Source organism: Cupressus sempervirens, chromosome 7 (genome assembly GCF_028749045.1).
Source record: "Cupressus sempervirens isolate cs-2001-9-10 chromosome 7, ASM2874904v1, whole genome shotgun sequence".
Lineage (NCBI taxonomy): Eukaryota > Viridiplantae > Streptophyta > Pinopsida > Cupressales > Cupressaceae > Cupressus > Cupressus sempervirens.
The window spans coordinates 901,556,488-901,578,032 of NC_143124.1; the positions used below are offsets into that span (position 1 = coordinate 901,556,488).

The 21,545-nt window shown below is 35.9% G+C and overlaps 1 protein-coding gene across 6 annotated transcripts in view; it reads left to right on the forward strand.

The window, feature by feature from the left end:
* The first annotated feature begins 741 nt into the window (after positions 1-741).
* LOC149550411 (uncharacterized) overlaps positions 742-21,545 on the forward strand; it is a 78,974-nt gene continuing 58,170 nt past the window's right edge. For all 6 annotated transcript variants that reach the window (XM_089793427.1, XM_089793428.1, XM_089793429.1 and 3 more), the window contains exons 1-2: positions 742-1,085; positions 3,131-3,374. In XM_089793427.1, coding sequence (XP_089649553.1) covers positions 3,220-3,374 — 155 coding nt within the window. In that variant the 5' untranslated portion in view covers positions 742-1,085; positions 3,131-3,219. The remainder of the gene's footprint in view (positions 1,086-3,130; positions 3,375-21,545) is intronic.

The following is a 21,545-nucleotide window of genomic DNA, read 5'->3' on the forward strand; positions in this document are numbered from 1 at the left end:
GTAATAGATGGATCTAAATAGAGATTGAAAAAGATTTAATGGAAAATACACTTTAAGAATGTAAGTAATGGTTTATGATATGATATTTTTATGATCGAATCTAATGATAGATAGGCTAATTAATTAAGATTTTAATTTAGATCCAAAAGTCCATTCAAATTGAAGTATTTGATGTGCCAAATATACTCTTTATAACTATGTACCCTCCAAAGGGAAACACATTCAGATTGATTATAAATATAACCTTAATTTAATGACCCAGAATTAAATTATAGAGATTTATCCCCTTACATTGATTATGACCTCTCAATATTCAAAGAATGGCAGTCAAACTACAGAGACATCTAAAATAAATGCAGCCTTAAATTGAATATAATGTCTAACTCTTCCATGTTCATAAATAAATAACTACTCCTGAAAAGCATATTAATCATCTGCAAGCTAATTATACGTACTAGTTTACATTTAGCCATAAAACAAAAGTATACAAAACTGTTTTTAGGTAATATACGACTTGAAATTTTGGGCCCTCCACAGCCAAACGTCCGGCAACAAAACACACCGACCAACAAATATGCAGGCAGCTTCATCGACCCGTCATAATAATTCTTACTTGCTTTGCAAAACGAATAAATAAATAAAATTTACAAGCACAGTATTTAAAAAATGATTTATGATTTTTTAATTGAAAAGTAAAATAGCTGTTCAAATTGAGGCTTGAAAAAACACATGACTTTTCTGTGACTACAATTTTTCTGGTGGGATTAAATCATGTTCCTTGAACAAGAAAATCCTAGTTATCAAGCTTCTTTAACGCGTTGCTTTTCTTTTAATTTTTCGGAATGAGCTCAAAAGATTTAAGGACAAGTTTAGTTTGGGAGACTGAAGCAGATTAAGATCTGCAGATCAAGTTGAACACCGGGGTTTGTGCAAATTCAAGTCGAATTGGATTTCTTGTTTATTGGGATTGCTCGGATAAAATTGGGTCATCCGTTTTCTGGTTTTGTGGAGAGAGTTTGAGCTAAATGGTGAGATTCGTGGAAATTCATGACTGGCTTGCCTGAAACAATGCGACATGTTTGCCGGTGAGCTGAGCTGTCTTTTCTTTTTGAATAATTAATTTTGTTTTGTTTGTTTTATAGTTCGCTCAAGATTTTTGGTGTTGGGATTTGAACTTGCTTCTTTTAAAAGGGTTTGTGAATTTCTACCTGTTTAGCTAACGAGTTGGTTAATTGGATTAGTAGCTTAGTTGGTGAATTACAGGGTTTTCTGTGAGGCATTTGACATGAGAGGCGTAGGGTTTTGGTAATGGTATTAGGGTTCAACATCTGTAGCATTGTCAATTGGTTTACGTAGATGAACAATTGCAGCGTCTTTCCGTGAGCATGTGATTTTAGATCTGGAATTATGAAAATTAGTTTCGTTGGCTCTTGCTGTGGTGAGAAGACAATTCGAAAGCGTTACTGTTCCAGTACACTCAAGTAAGCACATCATGATTTTGATTTGGACTTGGTGATGCGTAAGGTCCTGCTTCTTAACACCACATAGTCGGAACGTCGGTCACTAGGGAGGTTCACTGACCTCACATCATACTGGTTACCCCTGTGTGTGCTACTGCAAACCTTCCCACCCAGATTGAATGCAATGCCAACAAGCCAGTGAATTCTTCTACTACATATAAGAATGGTGGTCATTTGTTAAACGAATTGTCGCACCTTACAGTCCACATTGCTTACTTCTATGTTTGCAACGTAACTTTTCACCTATATGATCGGGAGTTTGCTAATATAGCAAGAGCCCCGTATCCAATTTCAAATTGAGGTTTAACTGTGGGCTAGTCTGTCTGCTGTGCCACCAAAGTTATAGAAATTCCTGAATTGTTCTTATAGCTTGGCAAATATATCTTTCTACCTTTGGATGATGCCCGGGAGCTTTAAGGTTTTCGGTGACTGGGCCTTGGGTTGTGGACGTTCATATCTATGCAATGTGTCGAAAGGTGTGCCTTGGCGGTTGAGCTTATGCAGTTTTATATCAGTATTCTGCACTGGACCATTTCACTTACTTTGTTTGCCCATGTTCTCATGCAACCTTTTCGCTGGATGAATATTTAATGTTTTCATTGTTTGAAGACTGGTCCTCGGGTAACAGAAATTTGGGATTGGTAGGAAGTCTTATACCAGTTCTCTGCTAAATTGCAACCATTTAACCTGATTAGTTTACGGATGACATTTGTCCTCATGTAACCTTCTTTCTTTATGGATGTTGTGATATTTGATTAATGATCCTTGGGTGATAGAGATTCACACCCAAACAATGCGTTGAAGAAGCCACCTTTGCAGCTGAGTGATATGCAGTTTGTATCAGTATTCTGCTAATTGCAACCATTTCACTTCTTTGTATGTTGTGATGCAACCTTCTTGCTTCAGGATTCCGGAACATAATGTTTTTAAAAATTGTTCCCAGGATTATGGAGATTTGGTGCGATATAATGCCTGAAGAATGTCACCTTATTTGTTGAGTGATAGGAAGTGTTACCAGTGCGCTGCCAAATTGCAACAATTTAACTTGATGTGGTTATCTATGTCAAATGTCTTCATGTAACATTTTTGCTTTTATGAACCTCCTCATTTTTTATTACTGATCCATCGGGGATGGGGACTAAAGCCCATAAAATGCCTTGGAGAGGGTCATCTTGGCCGCTGAGTGATATATGGTGTTATGCTGGACTTCTGCGAATTGTCCCATTTCAATTATTTGGTGTGTTTACCAGGTATTTATTCACGACCATGCTAACCTGAACTTTGCCTGCCAATTTGAGGGACAGGATTGCTGTTATTGAGTAGAGCTCTTGTTGCCTTGGTTTGTTTTCTGGTATCAAACCATTTTGTTTTGCAACTTGTTTGTAAATTTACTGGAGCATTATATATTCTTGGTCTGTGCACTACTACACATATAAACTAGTAAAATTAATTCTAGTTTTACAGGGACTTTTAGCTCCTGTTTGCTGCCTTGTCTGTGGTATTAAACCAAGCTTTGCATTTTGTTTTGTTAAATTTTCTTGGAACATATCATATTCTTGGTCTGTTCCTTACTACACATTAAAATTGATAAAGTTAATTCCATTGTGTAGGGAGCTTCACTTATTGCCAATTGGCATGTGTTTATGATGAGAATGCTGGAGTCAGAGTAGCCATATTTTGAAGCTAAGGAGAAGGAGCAATGCCGCTAGTGAGGTATGAAATTAGAAATGAATACAGTCTTGCAAAATCAGAGCTGTACAGATCAGTTGGTAAGGATGAACCCCAGGCCTTACTGGAAGGAGTGGCAATGGCAGGCCTGGTTGGCATTGTGCGCCAGTTGGGTGACCTAGCAGAGTGAGAATTTTATCTTCTACCTCTTCAACACATATCGATTTTCATCTCATAAGTCTGTTTCCTTTATATGTATTGAATTTTTTAACTTTTTACCTGTTACTTGTTGATGTGGGTCCTTTACTGAAACTTCATATCAGGACTGAAAATTTCAGCAAGGTACCCACTTTCCTTGTCATTTATTCACACATGCAACCGAGAGCTTCCAATATACTTTTTAGAGAAAACTGAGATGTTCCAAGGTTCCATATCTTCCAGCTATTTGTATGGCAGGCATATGAACATAAATAATGGAAATAATCCTCTCTTACAAATGAAAATAATTTTCCAATAAACAATCAACTAGCTTCAGCACACCTATGTGTTGAAAGTGAATTAATTTAAAAAGATTTAATTGAAATATTTGATAATAACTAAGCTTCATGGCCCAAATTTAAAATCTTCCTTATGTGCTTTTGGGTGTACAAAATAATTGAAGAACTTAAAGGGTCCAATTAATCTTCAAATTATCTTAGCTTACTAGGCTGGCAATAAAACCTACCATATAAGGTTGTAAATTTTTAAATTACTCGGAATTTTCAAAAACCATGCCACTATTCATAGCCTTTCATTGGTTACGTATTCACTAGTACACTATTAGGGCAAGAAAAATTAAAACAAAAAGATGTACAAGGTTCTTTCAACTGTCAGTTATTGGGATGTTATGAAATTCATAACACATATCTTTAATTTCCATTCACAGTTCCCTTTTTTTGATCGGTAGAATATAGTTTTGTATTAATTTCTTAAGAAAGCCGTCTGATACAAAAAAATGTGGCTGAATCTAGAGATGCTCAAGCTGTATATACCATCTCATACACAAAATTTACAGCCCCACCAATTCTTTAGATCTGTCTACAATATTTACCCTTGAGGTACACAATTTACATCCCCGATTACCTTACCATATACACATATATGAATTGTTTACATATACCAATTTCCATTGAGGTGTCAAAAAAATTACCGAAAATTCTAGTCAGACTGTTCAATTTGCAGAGAAACAAAAACAAAAAGCGGAGTTTTCATTCAGTTTTTGTGGGTTTGGCTTTTACCTTATCTTGTCCTTCCCACTGGTTGGCTTTGGTGAATTTCATCTGCCGCTTTTGAAGCTTCTCCTTGGGTGTACCCATGCTTAATGCTTCTTCCCACTGATGGTCATTGTCCTTGATGAAGCCCCACCCAAAAACTGCCTTCACTCACCTACCTTCCTTGTCCGATGAGGCACGCCAAAATAGAAATGGGCACAGTGGTGGAGTGAACTCTGGAGCATCAATCTTGTCCCCACTCTTCACTTTGAATCCTTTTCCCGGTATTGTAGTGGCAATGAAGGTGTTGATACCATTCCTCTTCTTATGCAAACTTCCATCACCTTCTGAATATCCTCTCTTTCACCCAGCTCCAAACAACTATTGGGGAACATGGAAGCCACAACAGTGTCGGTTCAATATTTGTAGTTTGCCATCAAATGGCCATTGCCCAGGAACATTCTCACCAGCATGAAGAAAGAAAAGGATTGTCTGTGTTGAAAATATATTTCATTCGGTCCTTAGTGATTCTCCCCCAGAATACCAGTCACTGTTTGTTCTTCTGGAGGCTGAAGATGGCTTCCATTCGATCGGCAGACATCAATCACAAACAATACTCTGCTTGAGAATGAGTTGGTTTTCTTGTTTTTGCAGAGTATAAATCATGGCATACTTCTTCCAAGAATGCTTCATCTTTGAGGACCCTTTGCTTGTTTTACTTCCCTTGAGCATTTATCAATAAATTTTTTTGTACTGTGCAGGTGCCACTGCATTCCATGTACCACCTTATGCACTAGGCATAGTCCTCTAAAAGTTTCAAACACTAAGTCATAATTACTTGGCGGGAAAACTGCTGCCCACTTGGAAAGGGAACCGACAACTTGGTTGCCTTCCGTCTAAATATGCATAATTAAAAAATTTCTCGAGTTCATTTCTCATAACACAAATTGAATTGTTCAATTTCCATGTTTGGGTGTTGCTCTTTGCAATGGCATTGACTACAATTTGTGCGTCACCTTCGAGGTGCAATTGATCCACCATGACCTTTCTCACCAATTCTACAGCCAGTATGCTGCTTTTGTCTCTGCATCATTATTGGTGCCATCTTAGAGCTTTTATTCTAAGGCAATGATGTCGCCATCCGAATCACGAGCTATGTACCCAACACCAGATAAGCCTGGGTTGTCTCTAGAGGTTCCATCAAAGTCAACTTTGACCAATCCACTATCTGGGTTTTTGCACTTCACATCTTGTGTATCATTAGAAGATGGATGAACCCATGAATGCCTATAATTAGGCAGTCTACTCTTCTATGTTGTAACCTGCACAAAAGGGCACAGAAATATTGCAAGACTTGTTGCAAGTAGAAAATTAGTTTATAAGTGAAAAACTTTGAAAGGTAGTATCACTGGAGGAAAGTAGATGCTTTCGGTTTCAATATGCATTTGGAAACCGATTGTTGGAGATAATCTTGCTTCGAAAATTGGTGCATTTGGTGAGATTTATCAAGACTCTTTTATTCATTAATATACTAGCAAAGAATCTTGAACATAGCAAATCCAATTTCTGTTTTTTTTAGCATTGTTTCTTTTATTGAAGTTCAAGCAACAATTTCAATCAATATCAATGTAATTTCCAGTATTCTCTTGTATGTAAATTTTTCATGTCCGGCTCTAAGAAATATCTTCCTTGAAGTATCTTGCATTTCTTGCTCAAAATCAGAAAATATGATTTTAGGAGCATCTCAATTTGACTTGTAAAAATGGTTTAACTGACTTATTCTTAGAAACAAGATATTTGATGCTTCTCTTCTGTCAGTTTCAAACTTGGTATGATTTTTAAGAGTTTCTCGATTTGACCTTTTAAGGTGGTTTGACTAACCTGTTTATAAATGAAAGTTATTGTGCTGCAATAGATCCTCATTTTTCCAAGTTGGCATTCAATGAATAATTAAACTAGTGGACCCTAGCTCGCATTATATGTAGATGATAATGCTTGCTTCATGTAGTTGAAATTTGTACCTTTACATATTTACTTCTTTGTACTTTCTTTGTTCTATTGGGATCAAGAGTAACATGGTTACTGTGGAAGTAAAGTGTTTTTCATTTGAATGACCAATGCTTATTTAAAATTTTAGCATCTCCAATGTTGAGTTGGGTTGCCAATTTGGGTATGGGATATGGGTGCAGGTATGATAATATAACAATTTTTTTCCCTTGGGTACAAGTGTTGGTACGACTATATATGTGTGTATGTGTTCAAACTTCAAAATTATAAATTATAGCTATATGAAGAGTGATACTCATAAATCCTTAATGGCCAATAAATAGAATTTTCAAATAGCTCATTATATTGTATGCATAATTTGCAAAAATGATAATACTCAGAATGACATTACAACATGCAAATTTGAATTATAATCGATACTTAATATTCATTGGCTTCTTCATCAAAAACATTAAGTTCAACATTTAGTGCAACATAATTTGAATTACAATCCATTAGATTGCCACTCTCGCTGCATCTTGTCAAGTCAAGAGCTGCCTCGTCTATAGAGACTTGGGCAAGCTGTGCAATTACAGCATCTGAATAGCAAGCTGATGGGCTAGATCCCAATTCTTTGTCACAACCTCATCTTTTTCAGGTTTCTTATGTGACTATAGATGAAGGTTAAAGTGCTTAGTTACCGGGTTCAGACCTTGCTGCCTGGATCTGGGTCCGGGTTCGCATGGGTCCAGGCAGGGTCCTTCATTTGGACTGTAATGCATATTTATATATATATATATATATATATATATATATATACTCACGAACCCACCCACGAACCCAAATGGGAAAAATAAATTTGCCTGAACCCGAATTCGTCCCAAACAGTTGTGTTTGTTCAAGTGGATGATGGAGCATGTACTCCAATTCTGCTCAGGTGAAGAGAAAATTGCAACCAGTCGATTTTGCAGACAACATTTATTATTCAATTGTATATTTCAAAATTAAAATACTTAAGCTTAATTATTAAAAAAATGCGTGTTGACTTAATATATTGCATGATAGTAATGAATGAAAAATGATAAAACAACAAAGTAGGGAGAGAATTTTAATTGTAAGAAGGTGCAAGAAAATCGAGCCTTGACCACCTAGATATCACCAAACATTAGCACTCATCCTATATTTATTATGAAGAGTGGAAACATGATGTTTTATCTGAAGATATGAATTACCAAATCGAGACAATAATTTGAATTTTAAAAAAAAATGCAGCCTTATAGCCGACAACGAATTCCCCTTCTCCACATGGTAAGGTGAAGTAATAGTAGCTCATAATGCAGCCTTATCCCAAGTATAACAGCAGTAATGTATCTCCTTATGCTCTTGATATGGCAGCTTTGGCACATGATGCTACATCATGCTTAGCAATGAAATTTAATTGATGTATACAATCTGGCAATTCACTGGCAGCAGACAAATTCACCTTCATTTGATATTTGATTTTATGGATACTCATGGGGGATTATGTATGGTCATTGTTCTTAGTGGGGAAGAGTCAGAAAATGTTATAAATGGCTTGAAGTTGGATAATGATACTTGGGATGATGGTTTGTTTTCTTGTGGACAGTAGATGTTTGGTCAAATTTGGTGACTTGATGAGCTACTACTACTTCACCTTGTGCGACATGGTTCATATTGTGCTGTGGGATCCATTTATCAATTTGTTGGCTGCATTCTCACGTGGGCACCGTATTGAGTTGCTTCATGATTTGTGGCATTTGGACATTTATATCAGAGTGGAGCTGCAGGTTGTCCTATGATTGCTAGAGGATCAACATTCCTGGGAGGACAGTAATGTCCCTTTGCATATGTCAATAAATGAGGATGAATTTCTCTTGCTTACCTCCTTCCCGGCTATAGAGAAATTAAATAAATAAGAAGGAATAATTAAATAATTAGAGAATGAGCCCAAAAAGTTTTAAGTTAGTGCATGTATACTTATTCACGAATGTGGCCATTTTAAGTTGCAGGTCATTCAACCTAGGCAAATTCTTATGGTGGGCATTTATTAATTATGAGCACAAGTTGACTAGATTCATTGAATGAGCACAAGCTGACTAGATTCATTGAATGTGCATACATTGACTAGATTCGTTCAATGTGGTTGTGACAATGCTTTGGGTGGATTTATAAAGAGGGATTGAATGGTTGGGAGGAGGATTATGATCAATCAATATTTGCTATGATTTTGCTCTGTAAGAAACACCTCTGCTTTTCGAGATGAAACCCTTGAAAAGATTCTGGTTGGATGCAACCCCAAGAAACTGCTGAGTTCTTTAATCTATGGAGTTATTAATGGCGCCTAGGCCTGCAAATGTCCTAAGATAGTAGTATCTACTGTAGAAGACCATGAATCTGGTTGACCTTCAATAATCAGTCAATTAGCTTCAGCGCAGTCATTGGAAATTGTCGTGATCAGCCATAGAGGAAATATGGTATAGAAGAACATTTAGAACAAAATCATGACACATGGTATTGATTCATAGTTTGCATAATTCATAGCCTGAACTGAGATTCTCCATTTGTACCAGGTTGGGTCATGCAAGAAGATTGATATTCAGTCAAAGGTTAAAGTTTTATAATTTATTGTGGTCTGAACATGGTATGTAAAAGCTTAACATGAAATATCAAATCAGCAAATTATAATTGCTGCAATCAGAATTAACTGGTAATGTAAATCATTATTTCCTTAGTTTTTCGATTTAAGAATTTACATTGTGTGTAAGAGAGAATCCCAAATGTTTGCATGAAAATATCCAAAGAGTTTTCATTTGTTTCTCATAAGCATAGCTAGAAAGGTAATTTCAGTGGTATCAGAGCCACCAATTCTGCCAGGCTGCGGGGTTTTATCAGTTGCATGTCAGAAATTATGATTTTATGCTACTCCTAATCAGTTGCATGCCAGTTTGCTGTGGTTCTTATGCACTCTAGAAGGTTTGAACGACATGAATATAACATAAGAAATAGGTCTGGGTAGCAAGTGGAATGAGTTGGAAGCAACCCAATTGAAATAGCAGTGGGAGAAAGAAGAGCAGAAAGTCCACCTTGAGATATGAATAATCAACTCAACAATTTTCTGACAGTCTTTGCCCAACACCAGCAACAAATGCTACAACAATTTTGGGATCAAATGATCACAACTATGGGTCAGCTGAGAATTGATTGTATAAGATCAAGAAGGTCCAGTAGTGAGTGTAGCAGAAGCGAAGTCGGGTGTGGGAACCAAGATAGAGCAACTCTTAATGTTGTGAGGATAGTAGATACAAGATCATCAATTTTGCCATTTTTTATCCTTCGTTATATTGTGATTAACTGGAAAATTGGAAATCAACAAGTTTGCCAAAATTTTCACTCATTTTATTCGCAATCTCATTGAACCACAAATTTTAATGAATTTTTGTTGCAAATGCATTAAATTTGGGGGTAAGTTGGAGAGAATTGAAGGAAGAAATTACTTATGGAATTTGTGCACTTTACTCTTGTAATTTAGCCTTTTTATATTAGACTTTTTTTTTTTGATGGAGGTCCTCTACGAGATATTTGTAGCTACTTTACGAAATATTTGTAGCTGCCTGATATGGGCGCATGAGCCTTATGGCTGAACCTCTTTGGCTAAGAGCCAAGGACTAAGGGGTATCCATTCAGCCAAATTCGCCTAAGGCATGATCCTGGCCTTATCCATTTTCAATGTTGGAGCCACGTACTCAGCAAGACTTGATCCCTTGTGGGCTCTTTAAGATCCGTTAAACTTCATTGGTAGACCAAGGGCCCATTGACTATTAGACTATTTTTAATATTCTAGGTTCTTGCTATTTTTAGCTCATTATTTTATAATCTTAGTTAATGGTCAATTTAGATTCTATTTTTCAGCTGTCGTAATTAGTTTATTTTTAATCATCTATATTTAGATGACTTCTCTTTTTTCTTTTTTGTTAAAAGGTTTTGTAAACTCTATATATTTGGGTATTTGTTTAATACAATTATTCAGTTTGTTAGGTTGTCATGGTATTAGAGCAGGTGATGAGGCATTAAATTTTTTTTGCACTTCTACCTGGCTATAATTTCCAAATTTTTAATGAAAAATTCTGCATTGACGAATTTTGCGTGAGTACTATGAAAGTTGTGTAGCAATTTTTTGGATGATTTTCTGCTTGTGCAATATTTTTGCTTTATCTAGGGTTTAATCAAAACCATAGTTCTACTTGTGTGAAGTCTGTTTCTTTGTTGCTTGGAAGTTTTGCTGATAATTTTCTTGCTACCTAGGGTTTGCAGATTTTTTTTGGGGTTTTCAGTAAAATTTGTGGTTTTTGATTTTTGCATGATTTAGAGAAAATCAATTTGTTTTTTCCAAGGTTTTTTTTTTCATTTTCCATGCAATACCTCTAAGTATGTGCCAGCTGTTCGTGAAGGTTTTTAACTTATTTTTTACTGAAAAATCAGATGTTTCAGTTTGTGAGAAATTGACCTCATTGAAAAATGAGAGGGATGGCATCATTTACCATCATACACTTCAATGACAAGAACTATAATACTCGGAAGCAAAAGATGCTTTCAATTTCAATTACTAGTGTTTAGATGTGGCTGTTCTGGGTACCACTACTTGCCCTACAATGATGGGCAAAGACAAGACAAGTTTGATGAGCATAACCAAGGGGCGTCTATGCTATTGAAATTATCTATCACCGATGAGATGCTTCCAAAAGTGCCATCGGGGAAGACAAGTGAAGAGATTTGGGATTAGTTGAAGGGTCTTTATGAGAAGTTTGACAGGAGTCGAACGCCCCTTTTGAAGGACATATTATTTTCTCTTATGATGGATGAGAAATTGACTCTACAAAAGCATCTTATGCAGATCAAGTATATTTGCAATCAATTGGAGGTCGGTGGTAAGATGGAAGAGGACATGGTGATGATTAGCTGAAGCATTTAGCACTCCTCTATGAACACATTATTAAGACGCTCAACATAACCTCCACTAATGTTGATTTGAAATTTGATGAGTTCTGCCATAAAAAAATTGCAACAAGCTAGGTAGAGATAACAATTTGGTAGTAGCAATGGCATGGTTAGTACAAAACAAGCATTTATTGCCATGGATAAGGGCAAGGTCGTGTCCACTCATCAGAAAGGACAACACACATCTGAGGAAGGTTCCAAGAAGAAAAGAAGATGTCACTATTGTGGGAGGCTTGCTCATGCCCAAAAGCTCTACAAAAGTAGTTGGCCGATCAATAAATGAATGAGGGAGAGTCTTAGTAGCAGGTTCCTATCACAAAGCATCTTGAAGAGGAGTCAACCTACTATGTATTTTGATAAGAAGAGTTTGTTATGTCAGTTGGGTAGTTGATAGAATGGTCACTAAGGGAGGGTATTTGACTAGTTTTAGTATCCTAGGCTCTTGCAATTTTTAGCTCGTTATTTTAGAATCTTAGTTGACGGTCATTTAGGTTATATTTTGTAGTTGTTTATTAGTTTATTTTTAGTCTTCTATTTTTAGATGACTTTGCTTTTTTCTTTTTTCATTTTTGTTAAAAGCTTTTGTAAACTCTATATATTCGAGTATTTGGTTAATATAATCATTCAGTTTTTTAGAGTTTCATTTTATGCTTGTGATGATCTATGTGCTAAAACTGCTTGTATATCTACTTAAAAAATGCTCAAAACATAAGTCCTAAATCACATTTGTATCGCTCAAATCTCTAGGTGTTTACTAGTTGAGGATATAGGTATTTTTATTAGTGTTTTTGATAGCTGGAGGAGATATCATTCTTTGGAGAAAATATCTATTCATAACCGTCATCGTCCTTGCTAATTGCAATGGGAGAGTAAGCGTTTACAATTTCATGTCCCTTTGGCATTCTCATGTTTTGTGGTGAATGCTCGAGTCGAGTTTATCATCCACTCTCAGTGGGTGTCTTTGCATATGGCTTTACTCACTTGTCAAAGGTTTGATAATTGCTCAAGGTTGGAATACGAAATGGCAAGTAACTGCTGATGACCCTTCATAGAGCTTCGGGCTTTGTCGAGCAAGTGCCGAAGATTATGATTGTAATGATTCAAGTGCGATTTAGATGACATTGCTGTGTTAAGTGTGATGTAATTTCTTCAGACATTTTGAGTTAAGATCACGTGTCTATTCTGTTTTGCGTACAACATTAGTTTGGCTGATGTTATTCAACTGTATAACTTTCTCTCTGTGTATTTATCACGTGGCTAGTCCTTGCATATGATAAGTGTGATCCATAAAAGAGCAGTCTATATTTTATAGATGTAAAATGATATGACATTGTACTAGTGTTTGTTATGCGACAACAATCTTGAAGAAGAAGTTATTCTTGTGGTTAAGCTTGTGAAGCTTTGTATTGAATGTTTTGATTATTTAATAACGTACCTACCTTGGGTGTGGTTGGGCTCATCCCCTCAGGCTAGAGGGTTTTCCTAGAATGAAGTTCTCGTGTTGTCTTGATCTTGTGTTTTAAAGTTTCTACATTTTGCATCTATGCTTTTCTGGTTCTTAACATGTTATCAGAGCAGGTCTAAAGTAGAGATCCATAACTAGAACTTTTAAGCTTCAAAACATTCTTTGCTTTTCTCCTAGATTGTTTATTTCAGCTTCCAACAATGTTGAATGGACTCAAAATTGAAGATATGCTGGATGACACATGCAATTTTACTTCATGGACATTCAAAGTCCTCATTGCTCTCGAAGAAAAGGATCGTCTCAACAACGTGAAGTCTGATGTAGCTGAACCTTCTGATGACACTGAGAAAGCTCAATGGATAAAGAATGATATCATGGCGAAGAAGATATTGATTGATTTTGTCAAGGATCATCTTGTACCTATTATATCCAAGTTGAATTCAGCTAAAGAGATGTTTGAGAGTCTTCAGAGCTCCAGCCTTGAAACGCCAACTCCTTCATTTTAAAATGGTTAGAGGAGAATCATTTGTCTCCTTTTTCATGAAGATTACAACATTGAAAGATCAACTAAGTGCTATTGGTGATCCATTTGAGGACAAAGACTTGGTTATGCTAGCTATGAATGGCCTCCCTCATTCTTGGGAATCTTTAATTTAAGGAATTAGTTGAAGAGATGAATTGCCCAAGTTTGATAGTTAGAGAGCTGATTATACTCAAGAGAAATGCATTTTAGAGGCACAATGAAATGGGCAAAACTCTCATCATGAAGATGATAATATACTCTGCTCATACATCTAAAAGCAAAATAATAAAATGAAATTTCAAGAGGTATAGAAATAGGAATTCAGATTCAGCCCTGCACTTAAGAAGACGAAGGATCTTTCTAGGATTTAGTGTTTTAGAGGTGACAAATATGGTCATGTTGCCAGAGATAGTTCCGCAAGACCTAAGCATCAAGTTGCTGTTAAAAATGTTTTCACCTCATAGAGAATCATCTGAAAATTTTGAGGTTTTTATTTATTTATGTCAGCTCTTTCAAGCACCAAGTGATACTAGTACCTGGTTAATTGATAGTGGAGCTCGTTATAGTACAGGATACCGAGAGCATCTTTCTAATTTGATAGAAAAGGATACTCATTTGCAAGTTATTATTGGCGATGATGCTTGTTATTCAGTAAAAGGTGTTAGAACTACCACTTTTTATTTAGATTTAAGAACTTCTCTGCATCTGAATGATGTATTGTTTGTTCCTGGAATCAAGAGAAATCTCATTTCAATTTCAACATTAGAGGATAAAGGGCATCAAGTTTCTTTTGCTGAAGGCAAGGTTCTTGCATGGAAGAAAAACACTAGCATTAAGACAACTCGTGAAATTGGTGTTCGTCAAGTGAGTCTATATAGACTTTCTACTCATCCTATTCATGACTTGGCACATGATTATCTGAGTACAAGTGAGCAGTGGCCTAAAAAAATTGCTCATTTAAATTTCAGAATTCTTTCTTCAATGGTGAAGATGGTCATTGTCTTCTAAAGCTCAATCAAGAACATGATGGTGTCTGCGAAGGTTGTGCTCTCGGTAAGAATGTGAAAAGGCCTTTTCACAACAGTGAAAATAGAGCAAACAAAATTTTAAAGCTGGTTCATTTTGACTTACGTGGACCTATGTCTGTTACTTCATTAAGTGATTTTTGGTACTGTGTGACTTTTATCGAAGACTTTTCATGTAAGACTTGAAATTATTTTCTGAAGTCCAAAGAGTCTGATGAAATGTTGTCTAGATTTAAAGAGTTCAAAGCTCAAGTTGAGAAATTGTTTGAAGAGAGGATCAAAATTTAAGGTCTGACAATGGGGGGAGTGGAAATATACTTCTGGTGTCTTTCAAAATTTCTGTATTGAAGCAGGGTTTGAAAGGGAGTTTTGTGAATATAATCCACAACAAAATGGAGTTGAAGAAAGAAAGAACATATCCATTGTTCAGGCAATGAAAACTATGATCCATGATCAAGGTTTGCTAACCTTTCTTTGGGTAGAAGCTTGCAGAACACCTGTTTATGTTTAGAATTGTAGACCACATCAATTTTTAGACAATATGACTCCTGAAGAAGCATTCATAGGTATCAAACCAGAGTTTAGACATATTAGAATATTTGGGTGTCTAGTTCACATTCATGTGCCTAAACATAGAAGGTCTATGTTAGAACCTTTGGGCAAGAAGGGAATTTTTGTTGGTTACTTCAAGTCTTCAGAAGCCTACAGGGTCTATGTTCCAAGACAAAAGCAGATTGAAATGAGTAGAGATATTTCATTTGAAGAAGATGTAGCTTTGAAAAGATCTAAAATGATTGCTATGGAAATTGGTAGAGAAGATCAAGGGACTTCTCAAGATATGGATATTGCTGGCCTTGATACGCCTTCTAAGATTTAGAGTGAGACTCCTAAGTTAGAAGATACTATTGATCCATTTGATCCCATATATCCCACCATTGGACCAATTGATGTTTCATTTGATAGGCAGAGACCTTTGTGGGCGAGACAGACCATGCAATAGGCTGAAAAATATGCAGCCTCTTGTGGCATTTTTAGAGAAAGTAAGAGACCTCATAAGTTTGCAGGTTATGCTGCTTTAATGAGAAGAGACCTTTGTGAGCTAGAGATACCATGCAAGAGGCAGAAAAATATTCAGCCTCTCGTGGCACTTTTAGAGTAAGAAAGAGAACTCGTAAGTTTGTAGGTATTTGCTTTAAAGAGTCATACTATTGAATCCAAGACTTCAAGTTTTGAGGAGGCTTCAAATTAGCAAGTATGGAGAGATTCCATGAATGATGTTTGGGATATTGTTCCTAAGCCTAAAGAAAAATCAGTTGTTTCTTCTTAGTGGCTGCTCAAAATTAAACATGCAACTGATGAAAGTGTTGAATAGTATAAAGCTAGATTTGTAGCTAGAGGGTTTTCTCAAAAGGAAGGTATAGATTATGAGTAGACATTTGCTCCTATAATTGTAGCTTGGTATACTTCTATCACAACTATCACTGCTATTGCAACAGTTAAAGGTAGGAAATTACATCAAATGGATGTAAAAGTGACATTCTTGAATGGTGTAAATGAAGAAGAGCTATTTAATGAGCATTCGGGTGATTTTGTGATTAATGAGAAAGCATCGCATGTATGCAGAATTAAAAAGGCTTTCTATGGCCTTAAGCAAGCTCTGTGCACATGGTATGAAAGGATTGATCATTATTTATTGAGCTTGGGATTGTTCAAAAATGACATAGATTGAAATCTCTACTTCAAGGTAATTGATGATAAAGTATCAATTTTTAGTTCTTAATGTTGATGATGTTTTTCTTATTGGAGAAGATAATCTCATTGCCAAATGTAAGAAGAGTTAGCTTCTCAAATTGAGATGAAAGATCTCGCTCTTATGCATTACTTCCTTGGATTAGAAGTGTGGCAAAGACCCGATAAGATTATTTAGAGTAAAGGGAAATACACTCTTGACATTTTGAAAAGATTTTGTAAGCTAGATTGCAAGTCTATGTCAACTCCTATTGAAGCAAATTTGACAAAGTTACATGAGTGTGCATCCAATTCAAATTTAGTAGATTACTCTATGTATAGACAAGTGATTGGATCTTTGATTTATCTATTCAATACTAGGCTTGAGATATGTTATGTTGTTAACATTCTCAACCAGTTCATGTGTTAACCTAGACAGATTCATCTTGTTGTAGCAGAGCATGGACTAATATTTTTGTGTGGTACAATGGGATATGGTCTGAAATATACTTCTTGTGAAGATGTGAAATTGTAAGGCTTTTTTGACTGAGATGGGTTAGTGTGTGCTTGATCGGAAAAATTTCTTCGGTGCTTTTTTCAACTTAGGTTCAACTGTGATTTCTTGGCACAACAAGAAACATTCATGTGCGGCTTGAAGTACAATAGAAGCTGAATATGTTGCAGCCTATGTAGCAGCTCGAGAAGCAGTGTGGCTTCACAAGCTTCTTACAAGAATGGTTAGGCAAACCTTGGAACTAATCATGATTCTTTGTGATAATTAAAGCTATGTAAAGCTTTTTGTTAATCTTGCTCTTCGTGATAGAAGCAAGCGTGTGGTAATCAAATATCTTCATGTAAGATATATGGTTCAAAGGAAAGGAGTTGAGCTCAAGTACATTTGCACTAATGAACGGACAACTGGCATCCACACCAAGCCACTTCCTAGAGTGAAGTTTTCTAATTTTTGAGATAAGCTCGATGTTGTAGAAAACAATGCTCTTGCCAAGAGTCTCAACTTCAGTGATGCTTGCTTTATGCTGATAATGCACTTTTCTTTGAGATGGAGAAATTTGAGCTGAAAGCCCTTGTAATTTATTTTTTCTAAGATGGAGAAATTTGAGATGAAATCCCTTGTGATGCATTTTTTCTTTGAGATGGAGAAATTTGAGGTGAAAACCCTTGTAATGCATCTTTCTCTGAGACAGAGGAATTTGAGGTAAAAGCCCTTGCTAGTCTTTCCACTCATGTGAGTTGCCATAGGGGATGTCATGTTGAGAGACTATGACAACATCATGTTAAGTGACTTTGTGATGTGAGCTTGTGTTTATTTCACTCATGGGAGTAGCCATGGTGAACATCATTGCAGCAACTAAAATTTCTAACCCTTAAATACTCTTTAATTGAATAAAGGTAAGCTGGTTACCCATTCACTTGAAAAGAATTAACGAAAATAACTGATTAACTGCATTCTCATGATAAGCCTTAACTATTAACTGAAAGATTAACTATTTTTAGAATAAATGATCAAGTTAGATTAACCAAATACATTACTCATGAAAGTGAAACAATATCTAACTGTACTATTATAACTACCATTTCATATAAACAGAAAAGTAACTGCATAAGGTATATAACTGAAACTGTAATAAGATGCGATTGAAAGAGAACAAATACTAGCAAGGTTCAGATCAGACCATGTCAAGTGAAGTAGAATCTGATTTGTTCTGTATAAGTTTTGGCATTTGGAGAGGAGAAGCATTAGTAAAGGCTTAACCTCCCACCCATGGACCTATTGTAATCCCCACTCATTCTCAATTGAGAATGGCTCTACTCTACATGCGATAAGGCACGTGTACACCATCTCATCCTACCACTTGAGCATCTTGGTGTTAGAGTTGTCAACTACATAGCTGACTAGACTGCAGAACCCTTCTAACAGACTATCCATCCGACAATGAATTATCCTGACCTCTAGTGATCATAGCAGCATCATTTGCCACTAAACCTATCCTGGCCAGGGATTTCCAAGGACCCTATGTGCCCGATCACCCACTGCCCGACTTGATAGACAAGACAATACCCAATTTCCCCACCATGAGCTGACTAGATTTCTAATTTCAGGTTGTAATTCATCTTAATTTTGATTCATCTCTCTATTTTCTATAGGTTAATCATTATGTTCAATTTACATGGAATAAACCATTCATCTTTGCCATTCTTGGTTATCTTTGATGATCCCTATTGTATTTTTTGAGCTTCCATTATGTTTGTAAAATGATATATACAATATCATCCGCTTCCTTCAAGAGATTTCAGAATGATAGAAAGAAAAGAGCTATGGTTTCTATATAGCTAGTCACCTTTCAGCCATGGATAGACTTCCAAAATCTCAGAGGCATATGAAGTCGATGCCTTTGTATTGGGAAGCATACGACATACACACAAGTTTCTCCTCATTTTATTACTTAAGCTTTTAAAAACAAAATAACATAATACAAAGATCAATAAAAGCTCATAGGCTCCTTGCATGACTAATATAATAGTCGTTCTCTAGGTCAAATTTACTTGCATATATTTTTGTAGTGTCCGACTAGATTATCTTGAGGAATGTACACACAATAATCTAATGACTATTAAGCAAGAAGAAACATGGATAAATCATGGAGAAACCACCTGTTAGGAGGGCTGTAATGTAAATATGTATCAGTTGCTTCTTCTGCCAAACTATAATCTCTAGTAGACACAATCGGATGGCACGGTACTGTGTAGGCTAACAAAGAAATTAAGTAATGTGTATAAGCAGTCACTGTAGATTGACAACAATAATTGGATGCACAAAGAGCAAGCCTTTGCATAGCTGCGATTTCAAATTATATAGAAAAAGGTTCCGCTATCTCACTAATGAATTGTTCAAGAAGGAGTTACGTGCATGAAGAATGCAAGGTGGTGAGATATGCATTTGCAATTTTGATAAAATATAAAGAATGTAAGGACCAAAATATTAAAAGAATCATAGAAGCCGAAATATTAAAGAAATTGTAAGAGGCTGATAGACTTTCATGCATTAAGTTAATTTGATGTGAAAAAGAAAAAGAAAATCCTTTCCTTTAATTTATTGCATGGTAACACAAGGACACGTCCTCGCCCATTTTCCCTAGTGCACCTGAGACGGGGATGCACCCAAGACAGGGGGACAATGTTCCCGCGTCCCCATTGGCACCACCATTGGGTTGCAATCTTGTCGGAGATAGGGGCACGTCCTCGCATCTCCTGTGGGGATAGGGGGACTGGAACAAGTCCCCTGAGGAGACGGGGGAACGGGAAAAAGTCCCCTGACCCTGCTAGGGGACAGCAAGGTGTGCCCTATCCAACCAAAAAAAAAAATTGTTTAAAAAAATTAAATATGTTTTAATATTTTATTGGGCGTATTGAATATAATATAATGTTGCTGAATGTAATCTTATCTATGATGAGATACTCATACTTTTGATATCTATGATTATTATTATTTAATATTTATATTAGAGAAGTTAGAAATCTTTCATTTGCTGGTTCGGGTATTGAAAATTTTAAAATTTATTGTTTAATGTTCGATGTTCCACTTTCATGTTCAATGTTCAATGCAATGTTCAAGACTCAAGTATTTACATTTTAGTAAATTAGTATTTTACATATTTATGTCTTATATTATTATACATATTTTCATTACTAGCATATTAAGTACCACATGTATAGTATATAGTATGTACAACCACCGCACCCTCTTGTCTCTCGCCGCTGTCCCCCTACCATCCCCAAATTGAGGCCCCTTTGTTTCTCAGTCTTGAAAAGTTGTCCCTTGTCTCCCTGTCCCCCAGGGCAGTGTAACTATGATTTATTAGATCAATGGTACTCATATTATTTGCGTATGTTTTGACATGTTATTTATACACATACATACATATATGTTATATTTCAAATATAGGTATACATACATGTATGTTATATTTAAATACATACATACATACATACATACATACATACATACATACATACATATATATATATATCACATACAAATATACATAAGTACTATGGATATTATTTATATTATAAGTCGTATCTGACATCACAAGTAAAATGCAGAGCATCCAGATTCCAAATCAAAGGTAACATTTTTTGTTTTGTTTAATGTTCATATGAGAATATATATGTATCTTTTTAGATTAGATGACCTAGCTAGCTCATGGTGGACACTTGGCATTATCTAGTCTGTCTAAGTCTACTTCTCCCTGACCAAAGCAATTTAGGTGAATACCTGATAACTCAGCGGCATGTTGGTGCTCATCCCCTATTCCCTCTTTGCCAATGCTTTCCCCCGTCGCCACACTCCTGGAAGGAGAAATAACATGGTGAAAGCATATTTCCGATCATTCAAATGCAATTGAAGTTATCATAACAACTAATCATACTAACTAACCGTTTCCAATTCATATAAGATCATAATGAATAACTAATATTTTAATTCACATGAAATCATAACAAATAACCAATATTTTGATTCACATGAAATCATAATGAATAGCCAATTTAACCAACTATTTCTAATTCACATGAAAATTCAACGACTATATATAACATTTTAAATTTAGACAAAATGTGGGATGTAACATACCCCCCACCCCACCCCATTGTGTTTCATTGTTTCTGATGAACATTTACAATCAAGTACATAGAAATATTAATCATAGTAATTATATAAAAGCTGCCATAAAGTCATAGTAATTTAGATCATAATGTAATAGTATCAATCTAAAGTTCATATACTTGGAAAAAGATAGGGAACTTTTTGGAAGATTTCATCATAATCATCTCAAGTAGCATTCTCCTCAGCATATTGGTCCTACTAGACCTTGCATTCAGTAGAATCCCAATTTTATAAGGGTAGCTTACACACCTAGAGCATTCTGACTGGTTCAATTACCACCATCCCTGGATATTGCACCTGCAAGAAATACCAATCAATGACATGCTCAGCATTGGCTGTATACTTCTTAAGGTAAGACACATGAAACACATTATGCATTTGGTCAAGGGCTAGAGGTAGAGCAATTTTGTTGGCAATAGGGTTTACAACTTCCAACACTTCAAAGGGTCCCACATAGGTAGAGCAATTTTGTTGGCAATAGGGTTTACAACTTCCAACACTTCAAAGGGTCCCACATATCTTGGGGCCAGCTTGGCATTTTTACCAAATTTGATAGCACTCTTTTGGGGTATTACTTTTAAGAGAACCTTTTCTCCCACCTCAAATTCTCTAGGAGATCTTTTAGCAGCCGCATAGCTTTTCTAACGATAATTTGCCTCCTTCAACCTTTGACAGAT